Source organism: Oryza sativa, chromosome 9 (genome assembly GCF_034140825.1).
Source record: "Oryza sativa Japonica Group chromosome 9, ASM3414082v1".
Taxonomy (NCBI): domain Eukaryota; kingdom Viridiplantae; phylum Streptophyta; class Magnoliopsida; order Poales; family Poaceae; genus Oryza; species Oryza sativa.
Window position 1 is genome coordinate 15,069,736 of NC_089043.1, and position 21,512 is coordinate 15,091,247.

The 21,512-nt window shown below is 45.2% G+C and overlaps 4 protein-coding genes across 5 annotated transcripts; 2 read left to right on the top strand and 2 right to left on the bottom strand.

Moving 5' to 3' along the window:
- Window positions 1-879: 879 nt before the first annotated feature.
- Window positions 880-2,263, bottom strand: LOC107278907 (uncharacterized). The gene has a single exon (XM_015755951.3). It carries the CDS (start codon window positions 2,225-2,227, stop codon window positions 1,157-1,159), a length of 1,071 nt encoding a protein of 356 aa, XP_015611437.1. The 5' UTR covers window positions 2,228-2,263; the 3' UTR covers window positions 880-1,156.
- Window positions 2,264-2,681: 418 nt separating this feature from the next.
- On the top strand, window positions 2,682-4,190 carry LOC4346794 (uncharacterized). Its single transcript, XM_015755971.3, has one exon. It carries the CDS (start codon window positions 2,781-2,783, stop codon window positions 4,131-4,133), a length of 1,353 nt encoding a protein of 450 aa, XP_015611457.1. The 5' UTR covers window positions 2,682-2,780; the 3' UTR covers window positions 4,134-4,190.
- Window positions 4,191-9,213: 5,023 nt separating this feature from the next.
- LOC4346795 (acetylserotonin O-methyltransferase 1-like) lies at window positions 9,214-10,877 on the bottom strand. 2 transcript variants are annotated; one of them, XM_015755512.3, is made up of 3 exons: window positions 9,953-10,877; window positions 9,541-9,851; window positions 9,214-9,421 (listed from the first exon to the last, which is right to left on the bottom strand). In XM_015755512.3, the coding sequence occupies exons 1-2, from the start codon at window positions 10,745-10,747 to the stop codon at window positions 9,552-9,554; spliced, it is 1,095 nt and encodes a 364-aa protein (XP_015610998.1). In that variant the 5' UTR covers window positions 10,748-10,877; the 3' UTR covers window positions 9,214-9,421; window positions 9,541-9,551. The 2 variants fall into 2 exon arrangements, with proteins under 2 accessions (XP_015610998.1, NP_001409660.1); NM_001422731.1 differs by having other exon boundaries at window positions 9,217-9,851; window positions 9,953-10,782.
- A 9,508-nt stretch (window positions 10,878-20,385) lies between these two features.
- LOC4346796 (uncharacterized) lies at window positions 20,386-21,276 on the top strand. The gene has a single exon (XM_015755413.3). It carries the CDS (start codon window positions 20,435-20,437, stop codon window positions 21,017-21,019), a length of 585 nt encoding a protein of 194 aa, XP_015610899.1. The 5' UTR covers window positions 20,386-20,434; the 3' UTR covers window positions 21,020-21,276.
- The last annotated feature ends 236 nt before the right edge of the window (window positions 21,277-21,512 follow it).

Below are 21,512 nucleotides of genomic sequence, written 5' to 3' on the forward strand. Positions count from 1 at the left end.
GAGTGCTAGGAGGCACGCGGCGGAGTGCGCTTAACGTCCTGAGCTCGCCGAGTCGCGGCCTTGCAAGAGCATATCTCCCAATCGCTAGGCCCTATTGACACTAGTCTATTTAACCATTGATCCAGTTCTAGGCCAATACGATAGCTGACAAGTAAGCTTCCCGGCCTTCTTTCTCGATGTTGAGCGTTGCCGCTGTTCATCTTCTTCCCCAACAAAAGCCGCCATGATTTCTCCCGATGGTTTTGCCATGTAGTTGAAATTTCTTTCGTAAAAATTGGAGGGTAGGCTAGACCCTGATGGAGCCTACCTGCTAGAATCGCCATTGCTTTTGAGTGTAGAAGGCGGCATCGAAGAGGCCAGCTCTGGCTGCCTCCCTCCCCCAACACAGCGTTGAGCAAGGAGGCAACAGTGTGGGAAATTCATGAGAGATGTCAGGGCGACAGTCACTACTACAAAACGGATTTCTTGCTGGCGGTCAGAATAAGTTTCTATAGGTGGCTAAGCTAGCTGCCATCAACCACAGGCTAGAGAAAATACACAATTTTCACAACCGGGCTTTCAACCACTATTGAAAGTTGATTCTTCCTAGGCGGTTAGGTAAGCCGACCCGCTAGCTGCTACATGTTTTGTGCTAGGGCCCTGTTTAGTTCCCACGCAAAAACTTTTCACCCTATCACATCAAATGTTTGGACACATGCATGGAGTATTAAATATAGATAAAAAAAAGAAACTAATTACACATATTGCGTGTAAAATACGAGACGAATATTTTAAATTAACCCAATTGTGCCATGATTTGATAATATGGTGCTTCAGTAAACAATTGCTAATGACGAATTAATTATGCTTAATAAATTCGTCTCGCAGTTTATATGTGAAATCTGTAATTTGTTTTGTTATTAAATTATGTTTAATACTTTAAATGTGTGTCCGTATATCCGATGTGACATACCAGAACTTTTCACCCCTGTAACTAAACAGTGCCTAGGAGAGAAAATGTCCTGACACGTTCAAGATGTCACTCCGCCTGAGATCAGCTATACAATACCTCCACACGGAGTGCAGCCGATGAATAATCGTGCACGAACGGTTGATATCAAACCAAACAATGTCATTCCATATCATCGTGCAACACCATGTTGCCAAGTCGTTATTCTCATCTGCCACCGGCGTGCAAAGCCCGCAGCAATGGCAACTCGTACGGGTAAGCCACCCCCGCATACTTGTTCCTCTCATGCTGCCGCTCCACCACCATCGTCTCCAGCTCAACGGAGAAGAGCCACGTCTTCTCCACCGACGGCGTCAGGAGCACGTACGCCGCGTTCGCCGCGACGATCATGGCCTCGTTCTGCTCGAAGTACCTCTCCTCGTGCCCCGGCAATCCCCGCGTCGCCTCCGGCAACCGCACGAGCTTCTCCAGCACCCACTCGCCGTCGCCCGCCAGCTGCGTGAACACCTTGAGGTCGTTGCCTATCACGCGGAGAACACGCATGGCGCCGTCGCCGCCGGCGATGATCCGGAACGTCGTCATGTGGTAGTTCTCACGGATACTGTCCGGGAACGTCACCAGCGAGAATTCCGTGGTTGTCTCGTCGAGGACGAGCATGGCACCGTCTTCGTCGTCGTCGTCGTCGATTCCCCAGTAGAAGCAGCCACCGGCGCGCCCCACGAAGCTGATGGAGTTGAACCTTTCTGTGAGCTGGATGTCATCCGCGACGGCGCTCTTCGGTAGCCGCCACCCGCCGCCATGGCTGCCTGAGGAGAACACGCAGGCCAATTGCACGCCAATGTGGCGGTTGTTTAACCAGTAGAGATCGTAGAGCGCGCAGATGACCCTGAAGTTGGACAGGCTGATGTCACCGCCGCCGCCGCCGCCGAGCAAGAAGACGCCGATGCATCGGTATCCAGTGAAGTCGGCCGGACAAAGGATACCCTGGTAGCGCCGCGTGAGGGTGTGGTAGTACCCGGCGACGCGGTGGTGGTGCGCGCCGTGGAGCGCGCGGAAGGCGTCGAGGAAGCCCGCGGCCGTGACGACGCGGCGCCACCGCTTGCACGCGTACGCCGCGCGGACGAGGCAGGCGGAGGAGGGGCCGAGGCGGAGGAGGATGTCCTCGAGAAGGTGGTCGGGGACGTCGTCCACGGATGTGGCAGCGGCGGGGACGACCTTCGCCTTCCTCGGCACCCTGCAGTTAGCCTTGTCCGCGCGCCGGCCGCGGCGGCGCGCCATGGGAAAGAATCGAATCGGCCGGTTGATTGTGTGGTTGGTGAGGGCGCGAGCTCTGCTTCGATTTGAAGGTGCTAACGACGATCTCTGCTGGCTCTTGACTGGGTCGGCCTATCTCTGAGCGTGCCGCGCCCGCCAAGTCTTCTATAGCGTGAAACAGAGCAATTAGTTTAAGAGCAAATGGCTCCGCAGCTTGTTTCTAGTCTCCTTAAAACTTACTCACATGTCACATGGGTGCACAGGGATTCATTAAAAAAAAAAAACATGGGTGCACAGGGGAAGTTAAGATGCTAGATATCATTCGTCAGCAAGCTAGAAGCGTGTTGACCTCGTATTCGTATGCTTGGAGGGCGCTCCACTTCTTTGCTGTTACAATACAATATATGTATGCGTGCAATAATTTACAGAGATATGAGAATCTTATATGTAACGAGTGGGTGGTACATTTTGCAGAGACATTCGCATCCCAAAAACAGAAAACTAACTGTACCCCCGAGTGCTTCCTGTGGCGCCAAAGGAGAAAGGTTGCAGCAACAAGACTAGTAGAGGAAAGGCAATGGTGAGGAGGAAGTCGAAGTCGCCGGCCGTGTCGCCGACGACGCTGGGTGACCTCCCCGACAAGCTCCTCGAGCACATCCTCGTCCGCGTCGCGTCGCCGGTCTGGCTCACCCGCGCCGCAGCGACGTGCAAGCGATGGCGCCGCATAGTCGCCAACGACAACTTTCCGTTTCATATGGATCGCCGGCTCCCGAATCCGGTTGCCGGCCACTACCATTATTCTCGCCGCCGGGCCGACGGCCGCGGCCGCAGCAGCCGGCTGATCACCTTCGTCCCCTCCTCGTCCGCTGTCGCGCTCGGCGTCGACGCGCGCCGCCACTTCTCCCTCGACTTCCTCCCCGGCGGCCGCTCCTCCTGGGACCTCGTGGACAGCCACAGCAGCATCCTCCTCCTCGCCGCAACCAGCTCGACACGGCGCCGCGGCCACCGCCGCGGCCTCTTCCCCGACCTCGTCGTCTGCGAGCCGGTGACGCGGCGGTACAAACTGATCCCTCGCATGGAGGAGATGAAGCACCAGCGCTGCCTCGGCGTGTTCCTGCAAAGCTACCCCACGAGCAGCACCAGCAACAGGAGCAGCATCATGTCAAGCTTACGGGTGATTTGCGTGGTGTACATCGAGTACAGCGGCGTGTCCGATGGCATGGGCACCGTCAGGGCCTGTGTGTTCGACCCGAACGGAAGCAACAGCTGGAAACCGAGGCCACGCAGCGCCTGCTGGTACATGTTCAAACCGTCCTGGAACATGGCCAAGCACGGCATACATCTCCGGGGCTCTGAACACGCGCGCCTTCTCGGCCACGCGGCGGGCGCCGTGTTCTGGGCCGTTGGAGGTGATGACACCTTGCTAGTCCTCGACAAGTGGAGGACTGAGTTCGAGGTCCTCCGCTTACCGGGCAGTGTCCGAGCTTCGGGGCTCCGAGCGATCGTTGATGGTGGCAATGGTGACAACGATGGCAAGTTGCGTGTTGTATGTTTGGATGAGGAAAATGTCGTAAGGGTGTTCGCGACATGGCGGGGTCAGCATAGCAACGGCGAGTGGGTGCTTCAGAAGAGTCTCAGGTTAGAGGAGTCCACCATGGGATTGGCTGGGTACAAGGCTGGACGCGGCGGCGCCGCCATGGTTGTCGCGGCGGCGACCGCCGGATCGGTTGTGTTAGCTCCGGTGGAAGGGATGACTTGGATGTTCTCCGTCGACCTTGAGACCATGGAGATAGCTGAATGCAAGGAGGTAAGCGTGGCTGTTTACCCTTGTGAGCTGCCATGGCGGCCTACGCTGCGAGCTTGTGTAACGCGTTGTGAGAGACGGGGCCGAGGTCGTTGCTCTCACATATGTATTTGTGACGATGCTTAATGTTCTTAACTTTAGAAGTTAATGTTCTATACTGGAATTTGAAGACCTCCTTTCAAACTTGTGTGATTTGCGTGATTTTTTTAGAATTTAGTTCAGGTTTAATAGAATTCACTCAAAAATTTTATGTTCTAATGGAGGATTGGGCTGCCACAACAATGCCTGGGCCAGTTGGAAGCCCACAAAGCCTGGGTGAGGCTGGGCCCTTACCCAGTTTTCTCTTAGCAGAGAGCCACGAAGCCTACGTGCTACATCCAATTGTCACAGATTCTACTCATCTGAAAGCCGTGACCACAGTACCACAGATGGCCGCCATCCATGAGGCCTTCTCCCTTACCCCTGAAAATTTGGTAAATTGACCTTTTTAAAAAACTTATTTTTAAAATAGGCTGTGTCGAAAACTAATTGTAAAAATAAACCGTTTTCTTAGTGTCAACTCCGATGGCACTAAACTATAACATCTCAGCGCTACGCGCACGGCTAAGAACCTATCCGAAACACTTAAGTAGCCGTGACCACTACTTACATATTATATTAATTTTGTAGTTGTTGGTAAACAATCGAAACACTTAATAATTAAAGTTCTTTTAGATATTAACTTTTTGGAAGGGTCTATTAGTAAAATTGAAAAAAATAAAAAGTCTAAAAAATAAAAATAAAAATCAAACTTATGCTAATAATTCACTAATGGGTAAATCACCAAATCATAACATATAAACTTCACTAAACCACATATATAAAAATTAACATATATAACCGTAAAATCAACATATATAAAAAAAAATCATTGTATCAGGGTTATGGATACTACATACCTAATAGTAGTTGACTAAATCTCGGCAGGACCCACCACATACCATGTCCTATACGGAAACAACCTGCGGATATAGGAGGAGTTCCGGATAAGGAAAGACAACCAGAGTTCTATATGGAAACGACAAGTACTACTCGGATTGTATCCATATTAGTTTCCCTAGTTCTACTTGGACAAGGGGACACCTATGGGTATAAATACAAGACCCCCTAGGAGGAGAGGGGAGACAATCAAGACAATCAACACCACCACAATCTACGGAACAATAGATCAAGACAAAAGATCAACATATAAGCCTACATACACCAAGACAAGACGCCGGATATCGACTTCAGGGATAAGCACGGCTAGTCCCCTACGGTGTCTCCGGATACTGTCAGGAGAGACGAAAGCGTTATCTCTGATCTCGCCGGGCACGGATTCGAGGAGGAAGACTACCCTGTTGTCGACTACGAGTCAGACCTTCAGACCGCCATGTCGACAACAGTTAGATAGGTTACCCCAAATATTGTACTGGTGTGATTATGGTGAATAAGAGCAACGACCGGCTTCGGCCAACAGGATGTAAGGTTATTACCTGACAATTTAGGGGCCCGAACCTGTATAAAAATCCTCGTCTTTGTCTCTTTTACCTCAGTCTCGCGTATACCCTAGTACCAACAATCCCCATACTATGCAAATACCGGAATCGCGACATCAAATGTCGACACATTGTTTCTTCTTTTCCTATCCTCCTCCAAGGTGTTTATAAAATTCATTACGCCATTTCTATACTCTTTGCTATGGCGTCGCACAGTTCTTCCATACATTCAATTTCGATCCATCGCTGCAAAAGTAAACAAAATATTAGATAAACATTTCGTAAGATAAGAATTACTAAATTAATGGAAATTGATTAGTATATTTCACTTACTTTTATGAATTTTCTTTTTTTCTTAGAAAAAAAAGACAAAAACTGCCCCCCTCAAACTCCCACCAAAATAATGAATAGTGGGATAACCATTCCCTAGGGGTTTGGAGTTTATATAGGGTGCAATAGACATCAAAAACGGCCACTGAACGGACATCGGTGACGGATACTCATTTATCTCAATCGGGCATAAAACTAAGCCCATCACCGATGACGAACATTAGTGACGGGCTTTTATATTATCTCAATCGGGTCTAGTTTAATGCCCGTCAACGATGAGACTCATTAGTGATATGTTAGGGCCCAATAAAGATTACAAAGATAATTTCAATCGGGCCTAAATATAAGCTGGTCTCTGGTAGGTATCATCAGCGATGGGCTCTAGAAACATGCATACGGATTATATCTGCGCGACAATATCTTCGTCGGTGTTTTTTACGGCCTGTTTGAGATGACGATGTGGTGACGGCCCGCAAGCCCCTGACACGGCAAAGGCCGTTAGTGTTAAAGGAGTTATGTACTAGTGACTATCAAGTGCATCTCAAACCCAAAATATCTTAACGTGAAACAGAGCAATTAGTTTAAGAGCAAATGGCTCCGCAACTTGTTTCAGTCTCCTTAAAACTTACTCACATGTCACATGTGTGCACTGTGCACGGGGAAGTTAAGATGCTACTGCAGGTTATAAGATGTTTTTACTTTAGCCAAAGTCAAACTACTCTAACTTTAACTAACTCTATAAAAAAAAAGTAGTAATATTTACAACACCAGCATAGTTTCATCAAATCTATAATTGAATAAATTTTTATAATATATTAGTCTTGGGTTAAAAATATTACTACTTTTTTCTATAAAATTAGTCAAACTTAGAGTAGTTTTGACTTTGACAAAAGTCAAAACGTCTAACCTGAAACGGAGGGAGTAGCTATCATTCGTCAGCAAGCCAGAGCATGTTAACCTGAAACAGAGCGTCTTATAACCTGAAACAGAGGTGAGCTGGCTGTTTATCCTTGTGAGCTGCCATGGCAGCCTATGCTGCGAGCTTGTGTAACTCGTTGTGAAAAGACGAGGCCGAGGTCGTTGCTCTCACATCTGTATCTGTGACGATGCATAATGTCGTTAAGTTTAGAAATTGTTGTTCTACTGGAATTTTAGGACCTCCTTTCAAACGTATGAAATTTTGCTTTTTTTTTTAAATTTAGTTTGGTTTTCATAGAATTCATTCAAAAATATTTTTATGTTCTAACATAGGCATGGACTACCACAGGACTGGATGGGCCAGTTCGAAGCCCACAAAGCCAGGGTATAGTTGGCCATATGGCCCGAGGCCCGATAGCCTGGCCCAAGGCATGGGAATTTGGCCCAGCCCAAGCACGACACGGCTTGACTAGGGTTGGGTCCTTGCTGGCCCGTCCCGATAGCCGGGCCATGCCTAGGCTGCTTCCTCGGCACGGTGGGCCAGCCCGGCACGACACTGTCAAAGAAAAATAGTTGATGAATCCCATAGACTTAATTCAGCCATTTGAGGCATGACAAATGAGAAGAGAGATACAAAATAGATCTATTACAGCCATAAAAGACACATATCTCTAGACGAGGAAAAAAATAGACTTATTTTATAGAAAAACATGATGAGCTGTCGTGCCTTCAGGCCGGCCTGGCATAGCCCGAGTCTTATTCAGCCGTGCCTAGGCCATGGGTGCAGCTCGTGGGTAGGCATGGCCCGACTAGGCATATAGGTCGGGCCGTGTCGGCCCGACTAACCTCGGCCCAGGTTGGTCGTGTCTGGTCCAAGCCGGGCCAGGCAGCCCATTTGGCCACCTATAGGTGAGGCTGGGCCGTTACCCAGTTTTCTCTTAGGAAAAAGCCATGAAGCTTGCGTACTACAGCCACATTATGACAAACTCTACTAGCCGATACCATCTCAAAGCCGTCACACTAATAAAGATGGCCACCATCCATGAGGCCTTCTCCTTACCCCTGAAAATTTGGTAAATTAACCTATTTAAGAAAACTTATTTTAAAATATACCGTGCCAGAAACTAATTGTAAATATAAACCGCTTTGTTAGTACTGATTACGATGGTATTATGGTAAACATCTCACCAACACAAGTGATGCTAACCTCCTCATATGATAGAATATTTTGCGCAGACCCTTTGTGATAGCATTAGAGGTCTGGGCTAGTTGGTGTGGTTCTTTTGTTTCTACCCACACAATCAAGGTTCCAATCCCCTCTCTTCATATTTTATATTGTTTTTTTTACTAACGTGGTCCTCACCTTTATAGTTTTTTAAAAAATCTTACGTCTTCAATATTCGTTTTAGTTATTTTGTTAAGTCATACATTATAATATATTTTATATAGTTTCCGATGCTGGCAGTGAGCTGTATATCATAGAGCAGTTTTATAATTACAAAATGGTCAATGTAAGCACCTATCTATCATGTATCTTAGTTAATCTAGTTTGGTAGTTCAATTTACTTGTATCGGCTAAGATTCATTTTTGGGTTTATGTCGGTATCGGCTAAATTGTTTTACCAGATTAGATTAGCTAAGATATCTATCACTCTGAAAATCAGTCAAGGGCTTGATTGTGTAAATATTATGTTTATTTTCATACTTTGCGCTGCATCAGCTCTACTCATGGTTAGAACCATAACCTCTAGCCTCCTTTTTTATTGCCAATAAGGGTTTCATTTAGGTTTCAGCCGATGAGTTATCTGGACATTGCATTGGCTTATAAGGATTACATACAAGTTGGATTTAGCCGATCGCAACAAAGGTTTCACTGTTTATCTAATCGTTTGGATTTGATGACATCGGACTTCTAGTCGATGTATATTTTCACCTTCAGATCAGTGCTTATTCTATCATACTGTTAGCCAATTAGTTTCTACTAGATTATATTATTGTGTTGTTACACTATCATTAGCCGATTGTCTTCATTTACACCTAGTATCAGATTCTACAGCAACCATATAACTGATAGCTCAAAATCCTATCGCTATCGGCTGGTATTGGCATCGACTGGAATTACTCCATTGGCTTATCAGCTGATTGGCTTATTGTTCTGCTATTTGTATATCTTGTCAGTTACAGGATCAAACTGACAGGCACGCCCGCATCTCATCAACCTTTGGACCTACACTGGAGCTAAACAGATCTCCTAGGCCGTTGAGTTCATCGACTTAGTTCGCACCAACACAGTTCTGACACCATCAGCCAAGCACGGATTTTCATCAACACCTCCCCAAGTAATGATTATCCTATCTAAGCATTGCCATTTTGCTCGCTTTGATACCACTTCCAGAAGAGAGGAACACACATGAACACAAAACAGAGCATAGCGAGATAGATTTGGTGCTGCGAACTGCCTTGCAGCTTTTCGGTTTTCTCTTCCTCTTATTATGTTGAATATAGGAATGGAAATTTTGGGCTAACAACATGCCCGAGACTTGAGCCACGATGCGCATAAGCCGTGCCATCCAACGGCGTGCGTATTGTAGCTCATACATAGGAAAATGAGAACAGTGGCCTTGGTGTGATCGTGCGCACTACTGACTCCTGAATAAAAGGAAATCAAAATACTAACATCAAACCGATCGGTTTTTAAGTAACATATTATGCATTTTGTTCAATTATTTGAACTAGAGTAGGTCACATGGTGAGATGCACATGTACACCTCTAGGAGCATCAAGGGTAAACCTCAATGATTGATCGAACACCCAGCACCGGTATGATTTTGTAGTCACTAAATCCAGCCTCCAAGAAAATCTTCTTCCATTCATGCTCCTCCCGCTCGATGCCATCGGTGTACATCATGAAAACATCAAAGAGAAGTTGCATCTCCTTGGGAACAGTTTCGTTTGATCCAATCCCAACAACCACCTCGATGAGTATTACCTTTCCTCCAGCATCCCTCGCTGAGATTGCCTCCTTGCACCGCCGCATAATCTTGACACAGTCATCATGTTGCCAACAGTGCAAAATACACTGAAATCACATGCAAAATTAAGACAAAATTTCCAAATTATTAAACAAGCCACTTACTAGTTAAAACTACTATATCGAAAAAGTTACTTGTATGGATGTACCTTAAGTAGCACAACATCGGCTGCTGGAATGAACTCAAAAAGATCACCGCCGACAAACTGGATGTTGTTGTTACTGGGAGCCTTGGCGACGATGTGAGGAAGATCTAACACCGTGCACTTGATGTCAGGGAATGCCCTCACTACGGCTGCAGCTACGGCGCCATAGCCACCGCCTACATCAACAAGCGAGTTGATGCCCCGGAAAACGTTGCTGCTCTTCCTCAAGATGATATCCATGGCGACACTGCTATCCTCTACCATGCCGGCATTGAACATGCTGCCGTCTTTGGAATCGTTTGCTATCATTTCCCAACGGGTGCAGCCGTGCGCCACCTCGAACAGTGACACGGCGGCCGCCTTCTCGACAGTGAACCACTCGTGTAAGCTGAACTGCGAAGCCACGGCGACCGGGTTCACAAACACGCGCACCATTTGCGAGAGGCCGTGAGTTCTCTCGACGCCGTCGCTGAGGAGAAGGCGAGAGACTCGGGTGAGCGTGTAGGTGGCCTCGCCGTCGCCGTCATGGACGGTAAAGATGCCGGAGAGAGTGAGCACGCGCATGAGCCGCCGAAGGTGGGAGAGCTTCGTCGGGTGCAGCCCGACATGGGCGGCGAGGTCAGTTAAGGTGGCAGCGCCGCCGTTGCAGTGGATGGCGTCGGGAATACGCAGGTCAGTGGCGGCCCTAAGTGCCATGGACTTGATGAAGGCCAAGCAGTGGTGGTAGAGCTCGATCTGAGCTTGGAGCAAGTCCTCCGTGCTCATCACCTGCTCATTTTCTTGGACATTTTGCGCCATGGTGTAGTTCTTCGTGCAGTACTATATGTGCTACTGCTAGCTTATGGTGGGAGCTAGGGCTCTTAAATAAGATAAGTAGATGTGCAAGTTTAGTCATTATCTGTGGCTGCTTTTCTCTTGTGGCATGGCAGCCATGCCCAAGTAAGTAGTAGCATTTCAGCATTTGCCCATTTGGTGTAAGTTTATCTGTTCAATTAACTGGACTGCCTTGTGATTAGTTGGCTAATTATGTCATATTGGTTTAAGAATTGTAAGGGCTATAGCCTATAGCTGGACTGCCTCGAGTATCATATCCACAAATGAATGAAGAGTCTGTAAAGAACAAAAATATTAACCGGTGAAAATAAAACACTAATATGCAGCTTTAGTGAATGTCTACTACTTTACTGGTTTTTTTTGTTAGGATAATTAGGATAATTGTTGATTGGATAGACCGTCGTCGAAAGCTCTATCCAGAGGTACGGGCCGGAAGCAGCCGAAGGAAAAATAAAAGATCGAAGGGGCGAATGGGCGATAGCGTGGGGCTTCAGGCTTCTCATGGTATGGTCCCGGGAGAGTCACGCATGGGCGATGGCGATGCAATGGCTAGAGGCGGACTTGGCTTCTCAGTCTCACTGCTCCTTACTGGCCTCCTGGCTAGGCCAATGCCCCCGAGTGCTTTTCTTTCTAGGAGGCATCATCACATCTTTCTTTTGCTTTTAAGAAGGGTATTTTTTTTATCCGGCCTCTATATCCAACCGAATATATGCAGCCTTTTAAAATTAGAAACTTAGCCTATTAAACATTAAACTTAGCACTTAAATAACCCAATATGAAATTCGCTCCTATAGAGATTTGAACTCAGAACCTTGGGGTGCTACTCAGGTCACTGCAACCACTAGGCTATATGCCCTTTCACATCATCACATCTTTCTATCCCTCCACTTTTGGTCTCCAAGTGAAAACCTTGATTCGATTTACCGGACTAGTGGCGACAGCATCTCATGACAGTCCTTAGTGGAGGCGTTGCTTTGGAGGATCTTCTTCTTCGTGTTGTAGTGGCCATTATTTGGAACATATGTTAGCTTGATGGCGGTGGCGGTGGTAAGATTTGGGTGAATGACTAATTTACAACTTAATTACACTCCAATGATATGTTCCATTTCGGTTTGATGTTGGTCACCAACACTGATGTGAGACGAAATTCGATCGGCACCGCAATCGTATGCTGATTTTGGATATTAGGTTTCCTGCTTTGAGGAAGATAAATGGCCCCATCGTTTGGCTTGAATAAGCCAAATGGTATATTTGCAAACGAAAAATAATTTGTGATTAAAATTTTTATATACACGTTCTTAGCGACCTAAAAGCAAATGCTGAAAAATAAAATTCGATGAAAAACCCCAAAATCAACTTCAAATTTAATGTTGAAAATTCAAATTTTAGATAATAAGTATAAGCATAAGCGATAAGGCTAAAAGATTGCCTATAACTTGTGAGTCACTAAAAAAGCTACTATGTAGTTCATCGTCAACTATACATAGATGAATGTGTAGTGATATCTCTGTATTTAGACTACTGTTCTAAGTGGTTTTCCTTTTACATATTGCAACCTCTATAATTTTTTTCAATTAGTTATATAGTTATAGTTTGTTAAAAAACACCGAAATAAATTCTATTATTAAAAGTAAAAATAGGGAAACTTTATTTAAAATTGAAATGGGGAATCACTCTCGTAAAAACTATACTTTTTATAGTAATTGTTAATTGCATTTATCAACATAGTATATTTGTGTATAAGAAAATTTTATTTCATTCTCAAAATATCACGCGTTTCGTCCTGGTATCAGTGCTGGGTCATAATTAACATGCTGTAATCATAGGACGTAGCACTGTAGCAGTGATGTAAATCACTCGGAGAAAAAATGTGTGGTAGTATTTTTTTTGTTGTCCTTAAATACCTTTCTCTTATTAGTAGGAGTATCAAATTTAATCATTTATACTTCCTCCGTTTCACAACGTAAGGTATTCTAGCATTTTCCACAATGTAAGCTACTTTCTAAATCTATATAGATTCATTAACATAAATATAAACGTGAAAAATGTTAGAATGATTTACATTGTGAAACTAAGGAAGTAGCTTTTTTTTTCCAGAAGTACTACCAATCATCTATACTAGCTAGTGGTAGATTTGTGCACAAACTCTATGGAATCCGCACCTTATACATCCACCCACGTGTTACCGACAAGGAAAGGAAACTGATTATGAAGTGAACCTAATTCAGTACGAAGAAATAAGAATGGACAAGGCTACATAGTTATCTGATTCCGTCCAAAAAAATCCAACTTCTAAATTTGAATCTAAGACATAGTGTATATCCAGATTCTCCCTCTTGACTCCTAGCGGAGCCTCCCAGCGCATGTGAGCCCAACCCATGTAGATGGGTTTTTTAAAAACAAATTCAGAAAATAAGTTTATGAAAAGAAAACAACAATATTAACTAAATAAAAATTAATTCTGCTTTATAGGTATTCGTGTGTATAAACTATATAGACATATAGATATATGCATATAGACATATAGATATAAACTTTTAATATATAGCAACATTATGTATAAAGGAGTTGAATCCAAATCCAAATTCGAGTTGGGCATAAACTGTTTGATGAAAACAAAACAATGAACACACAGAAGTAGAAAACAATGAACACACAGAAGTAGAGAAACCGTTTATTTTATTAATAATTATTCATTAACATCAATGTTTTACAAATACAATATGTTTTCACATGAGTTCGTCTTTTGCTTTCACGAAGATGCTTAATGGAGAGGATATCTTGATAGGATACTGTGTAGTTCGTTAATTCCTGGTGCCTATGTGGCTACTAATTAATTACATCCACGGGACAAGCTTATAGAATATCTCCGATTAAGTTTGTACTTGTGTCATTATCTTCAAAATTATTTGTTCATGGAAGGTGTTTAAGGATGGTGCAGATTTAATGTTGAGTATGATAGAATGAGTGGCTTTGTTTCACCGAACCTGGGCACAATACGTTATTATTACATCAGTGTATAGAAAAGGTGCCGTGATGAAGGGGATCTTCAGTTCCCACTCATGTATTCCAGCTTTTTTACGTGGATTTGTGGTTGTTTTTCCTCATCGATACCTAACAATGTGGATTTGTGGTTTTTTTTCTCATCGGTGCCTAACAACGGTGTATCCATTACTATCTGTTTGGACGCATTAATAATCTAGCGACATGGTCTTATCAACACTCAGCCATAATTTTATCTAGCATTTTTGTCATAGACATATATATGTGGTGCCCAAGAACGGTGTATCCATTCCTATATGTTTGGACGTATTAATAATATAGCGATCTGATCTTGTCGACACTCGGTCATAATTTTATCTTGCATTTTTCTTTTATGATAGTCATATCTGATGGCAATAGTTTTGTCAACTTTAGCCAATATGTATGGTCCAGTCTCATCGGTGTCAGAAGTAATGTAATGTGGATGATGTATTTTTAACCTCCAATCCTCGTTGCAGCTTGCTTATATTGTATGGATGGTATTTCTTTTCATAGGAATTTGGGACTTTCTCACGGAATGTACACCATGAAAACATGTAATTTTATTATAAAAATACGTGGATAGTCCAATCAACATATCAGATATACCCAATTTTGCAACTTTGAGAAGAAAAAGGCAATCTTTGTTATAAAACCGGCCCCGAAATCACATCGAAAATAAACGCGGAAGAAAACGCCATAGGAGATTCAATCACGATGACGACACCGAGGCACGATATTTGATAACGGAGTTCAGCCGAGGCCTACATCTCCGGGGCACTGATTACGGGTGCTCCTCCCCGATCCAGCATATTACAGCGTATCAGAGTTACAATGACTCACGGCCGGTCAACGCCGGCAGCCGCTCCCTCTCGCTATGCTAAGTCACCATGCGGTTACAACAGGCACGCCCCTCTATTTATGAGAGATCCTAGGATAGAGTCCGACTCCTACTCTAGTCCTACACCTATTACAACTCCAAGTCCTAAACTGTAACCGATTGTGTACACATATTCGACACAAACTCTAACAAACTCCACCTTGGCGAATATACCACGCCAATCCGAATCTGTTACTTGCTCGAACCTTCGTGTACCAGGACTTGAGTTGATCCTTTTTCGCCACTCACGCCGAGCCGCCCCGACAAGCCTCCACCAGGCTCACCGTTAAACAAGAGACTCCTGCTATCCTTGTAATTTCTTCCTCTTGACTCCACCTGCAACAATGCTCCACCTTCTCTCATATCACCACAGTCGTCTTGCCAAGCGAAATTGAATTTCTCCCTAGCTGTCACATCATAGACTCCCCGAAGACTATGTTCACCTCCATCTTCCGTCTTAAATTTGACTTGATCTAATCCATGGCCAGATAACCCGATGTCATCACCAAATAGATAAATCAAACTCACCAGACATGAAGAGAACCCTTTCTTCCTTGTCGTCTTATGAACCGAGCTAATAAATCCAACATCCACGCTTCTCCGGCATCCGTAGACTGCATTCCTGATAATCTGAGAAAATTCACTGTTGCCTTGAATCACCCAAATAAATTACCACCATAGCGTTTACTTTTCTCCTTCAGTTATACAGATTTCATATATCCCCCATCATGTAAACCCCGCAGATTCTGGATATATCCTGTACTGCCAAACAGCCTGTTAACGCCCTCAACGATTTTCACCCGCTGTTGCACGGGAAACACCAGCTCACTATATCCGTCGAGTCCCACTTCATGCCGTTTGAGAAGCTCTCCGAATGCAACTTGGTCACAGCCGAATCGCTTCTTGCCTCCGCTTCCCATGGCCACAAGCTGACTCCGACTTGGTAAGCTGTCCCCGTACGTGCATCTACGTGAACATCCCTGCATGGAGTCCTGTACACGCACGATACATATGATGCATGCACATCCAACAGACCTTGCACAAGTTCCAATGCAAACTAATGCATGTAACGTTGTTTGGCCTGCCCGTGTTCACACTGCACCATGTCGCCGACTCGCCGCAACGCACACAGTCGACACTGCCTCCGCCTCAGAGCTCCGCCGCAACTTCTCCCCGAAGCAACCGACACCACTGCTCCCCGCGAAAGCCGCCGCCTCCAATCACAGGAGCCAGCCTGCGTCGAAACCCGCTGGCACCTACACGACGACCACATCAAGCCGTGTTCCTGCCACTCGGTCTTCGTCGCCAACAAATCCGCTCCGACCTCCAATTGACCACCTGCCAATCTAGCTGTGAGCCGAAGCCGACAAATCGCCATGTCGTCTTCCCAGCCGCCAAACGACCCAAGTGCTACGTCTAGCCATCTCCCTGTCGAACGCAGCTCATCGAAAGGCCTAGGCCACCCCGTCCAGAGTGTTCGATTCCACCGATCGAGAACGCCGATCGCCTCCAGCTTCAATCAACCCTGAGTATCACGTCTGACCGTCTCCTCGTTAAAAGTAGCTCACAGGAAAGTCCGAGCCACCCGCCTAGAGTGTCCGACCCACCGATTTGATCGCCAATCGCTTCTACCGCCATCAACCCGAGCACCACGTCTGGTCGTCTCCCTGTTGATTGCAGCCATCGAACGTTTCAGATCGCCGCCTGAAGTGTCCGATTCCACCGATCAAATTCCGTTGATCGCTGCCGTGCTCAACCTTCCGTCCATGTCCGTCCCTGGACACCCTGTGTAGTCGTCACGGCGTGAAGCACCTCCCTTGCACCTCTACCATGGATCTCCCGCAGGCTCTGATACCACTTATTATAAAACCGGCCCCGAAATTACATCGGAAACAAAGGCGGAAGAAAACGTCATAGGAGATTTAAACACGATGACGACACCGAGGCACGATATTTGATAACGGAGTTCAGCCGAGGCCTACATCTCCGGGGCATTGATTACGTGTGCTCCTCCCCGATCCAGCATATTACAGCGTATCAGAGTTACAACGACTCACGGCTAGTCAACGCCGGCAGCCGCTCCCTCTCGCTATGCTAAGTAGCCATGCGGTTACAACAGGCACGCCCCGAGAGATCCTAGGATAGAGTCTGACTCTTACTCTAGTCCTACACCTATTACAACTTCAAGTCCTAAACTATAACCGACTGTGTACACAAACTCTAACAATCTTATCACCAATAATAGTGGTCGGACATAAAAAAAATATTTATACAACAGGTGAGATAATTTGATACCAAGTATAGTTTCATAGTGTCCCAATCGATATGAAGAAAAGAGATACTCCGATAATCCATCGGAACAACTGGTTTACCAACAGGGGAATTTATTCATCCTACTCGATCACCACGTAGCACGATCTATCTCGACCTATAACATCGGCTCGATGACACGGGGATGTTTATTTTTCACTACGCGCCCGCAAGCTGCCCATGATGACAGTGGCCCTGTTTAGATTTTAACTTTTTGTTTTATTTAAACTTTCAATTATTCCATCATATCATTTTAATTTCTTCAAACTTTCAATTTTAGCGTGGAACTATACATAACCAGTGTCGCTCTGTTTCTCTAGAGTCTCCATCTGTTCTCTTAGTCTCCTCCCTTCAGCCGGGGTCTGTGTCTTAGGCAGCGACGATGGAAACGAACCTCCGAGAGCTTCCAGCGTAAGGCCGAGTTTCAAATTTTTTTCTTTTAACTTTCAACTTTTCTATCACATCAAAACTTTTATACACACAAACTTTTAACTTTTCCATCACATCAAAACTTTTATACACACAAACTTTTAACTTTTCCATCACATTGTTTCAATTTTAACCAAACTTTTAATTTTTACGTGAACTAAACGGTGATGACATTCACGAATTAACCTCCTTGATAAGCCCACGTACGCATGGACGGGTTAATCCACATGACCTGCTAAAAGAAATCAGCGTACGCTTACGATTAACGTAGTAGTACTGCTAATGACAGTGGGCTCCGCATTTCATTTCTTAGGATGTGTGGTCTGATCACTACCAACAAAGCAATTGTGATTTATAGTCAATCTCTTTTGTACATTTGAACTATATATCACCATCATATTTTATTCAAAATATGCGGCAAAACGAGTCTAACATTGAATATATTCGGATACGTTTATTATTCCTAAACTTGACATGATTATTCACATGATTATTCACATTTGTTGTAGACGCTTGTGAAGATTTCATCAATTGTAAGATATATTGATATAGCTTTTTAGAGGTGTTCATAAGGATAAGGTGAGTGCGCGTGTAAGCATTCATAAGATGAGCGTACATGTGTTTTGTGCGTGTCTGTATTTGTATATCTTTACCAATTATAAAAGTTTAAGATGTTTTTGCCACAAATTTTCATACGTCGTCCCTGCTGTATCCGTATTAGTTCATCGCGTAGGCTGGCCAATGCACAAAAGAATCAGAGATGGATTCAAAATCCTAATCGCGTACGGCGGGCAAATCACAAAATCAAAGATAGATTAAAAGCCCAATCAAGCAATCATCCCTTTCAAATACAAGAACTACACCGACCAATAATCCCAGAAAAAGAAAAGGAATAAAATTCGCACAAATCCATTACTCATCAAGCAATTTCACTTTCACTTCAAGAACACAACATGAACACAAAAGATGAACAAAAGAACACACATGAACACAAGAGTTTTGCTTCCGCTCCCGTTCGCCGCCGCCGGGCCGTCGCCTTCCCTCCACCACCGCCCGCCGCCCCCCGGGGCCGTCGCCTTCCCTCTACCACCGCCCGCCGCCCCCGCCTCCCCTCCTGCCGGGCCGCCACTCCCGGCTAGATCTGGCGGAGGGGAGGCGCCGCCGCCGCCCCCGCCTCCCCTCCTGCGGAGGGAGCCGCCGCCGGGATGTCGCCTTCCCTCCCGCCGCCGCCACCACCGCCTCCACCGCCAGGCCGCCGCCGACGCGTGAGAAAGGCGAGGGGAGGGTGCGAGAGAGCCGAGGGGAGAAGAAGAGAAGAAAGAGAGGAGACGACGAGCCCCTGCCTGCGCTGTCGCTAGGGTTGCGCTCGCCTAGCGGTGGAGGAGAAGGAGGGAGCGCCGAGAGAAGGGGAGCAGCGGTGGAGATGGAGAGCGAGAAGAGAAGGAAGAGATAAGGAGAGAGAGAGCGGACACGTGTGGCTCTTATCCATCCATACCGACTGAATTGACGCGAGACGCAATCATGGTAGGGAAAAAAAAATCAAAACTCGGTATCCACGAAATAAATTGGCCCCACCACTTCTCTATGAATTGCTAAAATGACACTTCTTTTGACAGCTCTGGGGGCAGTGGAACATGCAGTTTTATGGACGGAGGAATTAATTAGGGGTGTTTGGATCCAGGGACTAAACTTTAGTCCATATCATATCGGATGAATTTGGAGTATTAAATATAGACTAATTATAAAACTAATTACATAAATGAGAGCTAATTTACGTGACAATTTTTTTAAACCTAATTAATCTATAATTAGCGTATGTTTACTGTAGCATCACATAGCCTAATTATAGATTAATTAGCCTCAATAGATTCGTTTTGCGAATTAATTCAGGATTATAGAATGAGTTTTATTAATAGTTTATGTTTAATATCTATAATTAGTGTCCAAACATCCAATCTGATAGGGAAGTTTTAGTACCATCTATTTAATAGGTCTTAGATACCAATAGGCGATGGCCTCAGTAGCGTGCGTTCAACACTCTCCTTTCTCAAAACTTATGCTCTTTAGTTTTTCTGCGCACGTTCTCCGATCAATTAAACGCTGTATTTTTAAAGAAAATCTATAGAATATTTTTTAAACAAAAAATCGTAATAATGCATTTTATTAAATGATGTTTTTATAAAAAAAATCATAATAATCCATTTTTCAGGTTTTTAAGATAATACTTTATTAATCATGTGCTAATGAGCTACATCGTTTTTTGTGCATGAGGAATTAGTTACGAACCTAGGGTTCGATGTTTGAGATTCATTGTTCATAACTTTATCTCTCTCATTTTTCGGCCACACGCTCAAACAGCTAAACGGTACTTTTTTAATAAAATATGTAGGGAAATTGTTTTAACAAAATAATATTAATTTATTTTAAAAAAATTTTAAAACTAATACTTAATTAATTATGCGCTAATTTATGTTTCGTTTTGTGTGCCGGAGAGGAGGGCCCCTCCTCCCGAACATAACCTTAGTTGCTTTGCATTCACACCTCCGCTCGCCGTGCAACTCGGTGTGTAGCTCTGTAGAGAGGACTAAAGATAGATGAGGTAAAAAAAATTGACCGTGTGGAGAGGATAGGGATATGAGTTTGTATTTGACCCTACTTTTAATAAATGTGTATATCTTTGGTCTCTACCAATACGCTCACAACCAAAACGTATACATTTTAGAGTAGATAAATTTTAGAGTAGATAAAGAAAAAGAGAAACAAATGTCATATTCAACTATTTATCCACCACAGTCCATATATAATTGAAATTGCTTTTAACTCGTTGCAACGCACGGGCATTTTTTCTAGTTTTTCTAAAAAAGAAAAGAAAAGAAATTCTACTGCGGGCTGCCTGGGCCGATTGGAAGCCCACTTCCCACGGGCTAGGCCTTTAATTATACAAACCCACGAAGGCCCCTTCGTCGCCGACTCTACTAGCCGGTGGTTACTTCTCGAAACCGCCGCTACAGATGGCCGACGAAGGCGAGCTCCTCGCCGGCGGCGAGCCCGTCCGGCCGCCGCGGCTGGAGGACGCGGGGCTCGAGGACTGCGCCCTCCCGCCGGAGTCCATCGCCGAGGCCTTCTCCCTCGCCGCCATGGCCGTCTCGTCCCGCCTCGCCCATTTCTCCCTCTCCGACGACGACGACGACGACGACGAGGACCTCCTCCTCCCGCCGCGTGGCGGCGGCGCCGGGGGATGCGTGGAAGACTCGGGCCCGACGTGCGGGGACATCCCGGATGCCCTCGTCGGGGTGGGAGGCGACCGCGGGAGCGGCGCCGACGAGGTCGTGGTGGTCGGCGGCGGAGCCGGTGAGGGCGGAGACGAGGTGGTCGTCGGAGGGCGCGGGGACGAGGAGGATAGGGTTGTGGTGGTCGGGGAGGAGCGGGGCGAGAAGCTTGGTTCTGACAATGGCTGCGTCGAGGGGATCCGGGAAGGAATCGCTGATTCGGATCGCGGAGAAGGCAATGGAGAAGAAGGGAAGGAGAAGGAGGAGGAGAAGGTGGAGGTGGTGGTGGCTGTGGAGAAGGCGATCTTGGTGGAAGATTTCGCGTGAGCTCGATTGGTAACTCTACTACTACCTTCGAGCATAGCTTGAGCAAAGATGTGAGCTACCTTTTTTTTTTTTCTATTTCAGTTTGTTTTGTTCAAGCAAAGAGTCTCTAAATCCACTACGAGATCGTTTTCTTGTACTTGTTGTTTTGTTATTATGTAATGTGATGCTTGGGTTTTAGATCAGATGAAGTTATGTTTCTATTATGATCTGTAGATTACGAATTGCTTATTACGGATGGATGTTGTTGTTCCCCTGCAGGATATGTCTTCAACTTAGTGACTAATTGAGTTTTGAAAAGCTAAAAATGCAACTGATCTTAGGTTTGTGTTTAAATTGATACGAAGAACTAAGAGAATCTTGCACAAAATTATTTTTGGCATTACAATCGACTGCAAGAACGTTGTTAAACTTATTTTCCAACCAATTCAGTAAAGTTTTATTCAATGTCGACGAAAAGCTCTAAATCTCTGTTGTGAATATCGTACACCTAAAA

Coding starts and splice junctions, on each gene's coding strand:
- LOC107278907 (XM_015755951.3), bottom strand. CDS start 2,227: ATGGCGCGCCGCCGCGGCCGGCGCGCGGACAAGGCTAACTGCAGGGTG.
- LOC4346796 (XM_015755413.3), top strand. CDS start 20,435: ATGGCCGACGAAGGCGAGCTCCTCGCCGGCGGCGAGCCCGTCCGGCCG.
- LOC4346794 (XM_015755971.3), top strand. CDS start 2,781: ATGGTGAGGAGGAAGTCGAAGTCGCCGGCCGTGTCGCCGACGACGCTG.
- LOC4346795 (XM_015755512.3), bottom strand. CDS start 10,747: ATGGCGCAAAATGTCCAAGAAAATGAGCAGGTGATGAGCACGGAGGAC. Junction 9,852..9,952: donor CCGATGTTGTGCTACTTAAG/GTACATCCATAC, acceptor ATGTGATTTCAG/TGTATTTTGCACTGTTGGCA.